At 51.7% G+C, this 4992-nt stretch overlaps 1 protein-coding gene across 1 annotated transcript; it reads right to left on the minus strand.

Moving 5' to 3' along the window:
• Positions 1 to 849: 849 nt before the first annotated feature.
• On the minus strand, positions 850 to 4902 carry GUCA1B (guanylate cyclase activator 1B). The gene is made up of 4 exons (XM_079327498.1): positions 4580 to 4902; positions 3259 to 3408; positions 1619 to 1733; positions 850 to 1082 (listed from the first exon to the last, which is right to left on the minus strand). The coding sequence occupies exons 1-4, from the start codon at positions 4781 to 4783 to the stop codon at positions 955 to 957; spliced, it is 597 nt and encodes a 198-aa protein (XP_079183624.1). The 5' UTR covers positions 4784 to 4902; the 3' UTR covers positions 850 to 954.
• Between the last annotated feature and the right edge of the window lie 90 nt (positions 4903 to 4992).

Genomic DNA, 4992 nt, shown 5'->3' on the forward strand with positions numbered 1-4992 from the left:
TACTGGAATTTTTGTCATTTTTTTCCACTTTTCAAGGCCAGTTTGGACAGGGCTTGGAGCAACCTGATGTGGCATCCCTGCCTAGGGCAGGGGGATTGGAAATCAAGGAGTTTGAAGGTTCCTCCCAACCCCAACCACCCACAATTTATGATTCTGTGGCCCTGGAGCAGCACAAATCCTCTCATTGCAGAGACACTTCCAAGCAAAACCCTGCTCTTCCCTCATCTGCTCCCACACCAAACTTTTCCCAGTGCAGTGGAAATCCTGGAGCTCCCTGAGCTCATGCACTGTTCCCAGAGCAGGAACAGTTCAGAGTGATGGTTCTGTAGGAACCAGGGGCTCAGAGGGAGCAGAGTCACCCTGTGCTGTTCTGAGTGGGGCTGTGCAATGGCAGCACTCACAGCCCCCCAGGCAGGAGGAGCAGCCTCTGGTGCCCAGCAGGGAGAGGAAGGAGCTGCTGCTCCTCCTGCCCAGCCATCCCTCAGCTCTATGTGTGTTCTCTGATCCAATTCTCATTTTTCCTGGCTGTGTGTTGGTCTGCAGGAATGTGACACGAGCAGCAGAGCACACACAGCACCTGCCAGAGCCCCTGTGCTGGGCTGGGTGCTGCAGGAATGAGCTGTGGCACTGCTGACAGCACCCCTGGCTGCATTCCTCACCTCCCAGCCCCATCTGCCACCAGCCCCCAAACCCTGCTCGGGATCTGCTGCAGGAAGCCACAAAAAGTTTGTTCCTTGGGGTGTAACCAAAAAGCAGAGCTGGCAAACACAGTGTTGTGTACACAGCAAGACTTATTCATGGGCCAGAAATAGTCCCTGGGTACCAACAGTGACACGGCTCCTTAACCACTCCAGGGTTCATCTGGATGCTGAGATAGAATTAAAAAGGAAAGTCACTACCAGGCTAGAGGAAGGGTCAGCATCAGGATTTCAGCTGTGTCAAACCCGAATTTTCTCAGAACAAAGCACTCTTTCTCCTCTGCTCAGAGATCCATCCCCCGGGGTTCACATCCATTTGCAACATCTTCATCACCCACTTGTCCTTCCTGGCTCCATCGATGAACTCATCAAGAGAGAGCTGCCCTGTGGGGGAGAGCAGGGGGCACAGGTGGGCAGCAGAACAGGAGGGAAGAGAGCAGGAGGAGCAATTCCAGCCATGTGTCAGATAAAACGTGAGGCAGACACCAGCTCAGATTCTGCCCAGCTCTGCAGGGGCTGTTCCCACCTGCCCCATCCCAACGGGAGCCTCCAGATGCTGCAGGGGCTCCTCCAGCACCAGGGCCAGTCAGGTCCTGCAGGTCCCAGTCTGACTGGAACCAGTGCTCTTACTCAGCTCTTTGTGCTGGGACTGGGACCTGCCCTCTGGCTGCCAGGGGCTGTCAGAGGATGGGACCTGAGTGACATCAAAATCCAGCCCGAGCAGCGACTCCTCAGTATTTTACATTGAAAGAACAATGAGAAAGGTTTCACCCTGCTCCACCAGGACACTCCTGGCTCAGTGGAACAGAGCAGAACCAAACCCAGCTGTCCATTGTGCAGAGCCAAGTGCTCTCTGGACAGCCAGGATCAAAGCTCAGCTCAGGTGAGCAGGAGTGCAGCCTGTGCCACCCAGCACTCACCATCCCCATTCTCATCCACCAGCTGAAAAATCCTCTCCACCACCTCCTCTGGAGTCAGCAGCGGGGGCCTGTCCTCCACTTCTGACCAGCACACCTTCTTCAGCCTGTAGATAGACTGAAAGGGGTTCACAAATTAGGAAAAGCAGTGGGAAATGAAAAGCAGTGAACTCTGTTATCATCCCATCACTGTGAAGGTCTTTTTCAAAGCCTGGGGCTTGGCCTTTCTGGAAGGATCTGCCCCTCAAGAGCCTCAGATCTGGAATGGAACCTCTGACCTTACCCTACACTCACTGCACATTAATTACCTCATTTGCTCTGTGAAGCTGCTGCACTCTGCTCTCCTTACACATATTGCTCAGACCTCAGGTTCCTTTGCAAAGAACAAAGCCAGAGTTTCATAGATGGGAAAAATCAAAAGCCTTGAGAGTGATTTTTTGCTCACATCCACAGCCAGGCCCATCTGGACTAGCCCAGCCCTCTCTCTGGGGAAGTTGTGTGCAGGCTGCAGATCAAACACATGTTTTGAGCCACAGTTTCTGCTCCCCTTTGCCACAGGAAAGGGTCAGACTTTATCTACTCCTCCCGTGGCAGCACCTTTGTTACCTTTACTGCTTAGGCTGAAGGGTTTTGTCTAAAGTCTTCCCAGAGAGAGGATTAGCAGTGGCCTCACAGTTCTGGGCAATTCTTGGCTGACCTCAAACTGCAATGAACATGGCCCAGACAGGCTGTCCTGCTTTCACACCTGCTGCTGCAGGTGACTAGCTGCTCACCTTCCCAGCCAGAAGGCCCTGCTGCCCACAGGGGCAATTCCTGCACTCCCCTGAGATGCTCAGGTGAGGGACAGGTCTGGTTTTCAGCCTCCTGAGCACTGCTGAGCAGGGAACTGAAGCACAGCCACCAAGATATTCCACCTCAGGTAAGAGCACAGGTGCTTGTGCCTGGCTGACTGCTCAGCCCCACAGCCCTTCAGGATCAACCCAACCATTCCCTCAGCACTGCCCCTGTCCCCAAGTGCCACATTTACACAGCTTTTATAACCCTGCAGGGATGCAGGTGCTGGTGTCAGGGCTGGACAGCACTTCCAGTGAAGACATTTTTCCTAATAACCATCTAAACCTCCCCTGTTGCAACTCGAGGGGATTTCCCTTTGTTCTGTCTCTCAGGAGGAGGGAGCAGCTCCCACCTTGCCAATCAAAGCCTGGAATCACTGAGGGGCCTCTTCTCCACTCCACACAGTCATGGTTAAATCCAAGTGCAGGGCACAGCAGGAGCCCAGACAGGCACCAGTACAAAGGGATCTGGGCACTAACTGGTGCCCCTGAGGGCATCCTGACCATCCACCAGCCAGGCCACAGCCCCAGGGAGGGCATGGGGTGCAACCCTCCTCCCCAGGCAGCACAGGCTGGAAGGAAAGGCAGAGCAGAGCTCTGGGATCCCCAGCAGCCAGAGGCTGTCCCAGTGGGTACAGCAGAGCCCTCAGACCCCAGAAACCTCCAAACCCTTCCACCAAGCTCAGGCATTTTCCCTCCATCACCACCCAGAGCAGCTTTAAAACCTGATTATCACCAACCCCAAAGGCCTCATAGCATTGCCAAAGAGCAGGGATTGCTTCAAAGAGGGGTTGGGCAATGCCCACTTACCTCAACGATTTCCAGCAGCTCAGGTTTATCTATGCAGCCATTCCCATCCTTGTCATACACTTTGAACGTCCACCTCAGCTTGTGCTCCAGTTTTCCTCTCAAAACAAGGTTCAAGGCAGCTACATATTCCAGAAAATCAATGGTGTTATCCTGTGCCAACAGAGAAACAGCAGCTGGATGACACTTGGCTGGCTGGAAAGTTGATAGAAAAGTGCTGTACAACTTCCAGAAAACCTGGGTAAAACTGCCAGGGGGATAATGCATGGACAGGGGTGGTTTGGCACTTTGGGGAAGGTTTGCAGCAGGCACAGACACACCCTGAGCACCTGGGCTCCTCCTCCCCCATCCTGCCATGCCCCAGCATCCTTAAAAACAATCTCTGTCCTGTTGGGAAAATACAATAAATCAGGAAAGGGACTTCATCTTCTATGCAGTTTGCTCTGCCACCTCTTCTGCACAGTTTTCAGAGCAGAGTTTGGGACCTGAACCTTTCATTTTTCACAGGAATTTGGGTTTTTACAACGTGGAATTCTGAGACAAGCCTGACCTGCCCACATCTTTCATGGCCTTTTTAAATCCTTTCCCACAAACTTTTCTTCAATGAGATTCTGACCCTATTTTCAAAGGGAGCTTAAAGGAGATGAGTTGCTCAGAGTTGAACAACCTGAGTCCCCTTTTCCTGTATTGATAGAAGAAACAAACATCCCCACAGCTGGAATATGATCAAGAGCTTCAGGAAAATAATAATTTAACTCAGCCAGGGCAGCTGAGTTCTACCATTCTGCCCCGTGGCAGCAGGGCAGGGTGTGCAGGAGCTGGACTAAACAACAAATCCACTTTCCTCAGGTGTCTCAGGACAAATACAGCAAAGGGAATCAAATTCAGAATGTCTGAACTGTTCAGCACTCCTTTGCTTTTGGAAAGCAAAGCTAAAATCATTATTTTATTACAAACCACCTGCCCATATTTGATACAGACAGTTCCTCCAACACAACAAGCCTGAGTAGGATTTGCCTGCACTGTAATCTCCCCTCTATCTCAACAGAGAAATGTTTTTGCCATGTGGGAGCCTTGGCTGTCTGAGGGTTCAAAGTGTGACTGCCCAAGTTTTAACTTTTTAATCCACCCTTTGTACCTAAAGGAGACAATCTGACCTTGATTTAGGTAGAGATTTGAGGAGGTAAATCCAGGCCAGTCTGTGTCCTTCTCCTGCCCCACCTCAGTCCCATCAAGGGTGGGCACAGCCCAAACACCTCCCCACTGCAGAAATCAGATTTGGAAATTATGACACAAATAACAGCAAAACCTTCTCAGCACTCACCCCATTCTTGTCAAAAGCCCTGAACATGTTCTCCACATACTCTTCTGCTTCCTGGTTGTCCTGCACCCCGAAGAACCGCTTGAACTCGTGCATGAACAGGGTCCCACTGGGACATTCCACCACAAACTTCTTGTACCATTCCTGCAGCTCTGCAACATCGATCTCTCCTTGCTCCCCTTCAGCGTTGGTGAACTGCTGTCCCATTTTCCTCCTGAGTGCAGGGTTAAAAACAGAAGGAAAAGAAGAAAACCCTGCCCAAGTCCTTTGTTCTTTTCCTTCTTGCTGTCTCGTGCCTCTCTCTGATGCTACTGCTGTGTCTTGCTATGCCACCTTCCCTTTTTGGTGCTTTATTTTCTTGTTCCTCCTCTCCTCCTCAGCTCCCCAGGAGATCTGAGAGTGGCTCCTCTGCCCCA

This window comes from Erithacus rubecula (assembly GCF_903797595.1).
Source record: "Erithacus rubecula genome assembly, chromosome: 26".
Taxonomy (NCBI): Eukaryota; Metazoa; Chordata; class Aves; order Passeriformes; family Muscicapidae; genus Erithacus; species Erithacus rubecula.

Excerpts from the sequence above, each read along its gene's own strand:
- GUCA1B (XM_079327498.1), bottom strand. The coding sequence starts at position 4,783 with ATGGGACAGCAGTTCACCAACGCTGAAGGGGAGCAAGGAGAGATCGAT. Across the intron at positions 3,409-4,579 it reads GGGCTTTTGACAAGAATGGG|GATAACACCATTGATTTTCT; the intron begins GTGAGTGCTGAG and ends CTGTTGGCACAG. Across the intron at positions 1,083-1,618 it reads GGTGGATGAGAATGGGGATG|GGCAGCTCTCTCTTGATGAG; the intron begins GTGAGTGCTGGG and ends TCTCCCCCACAG.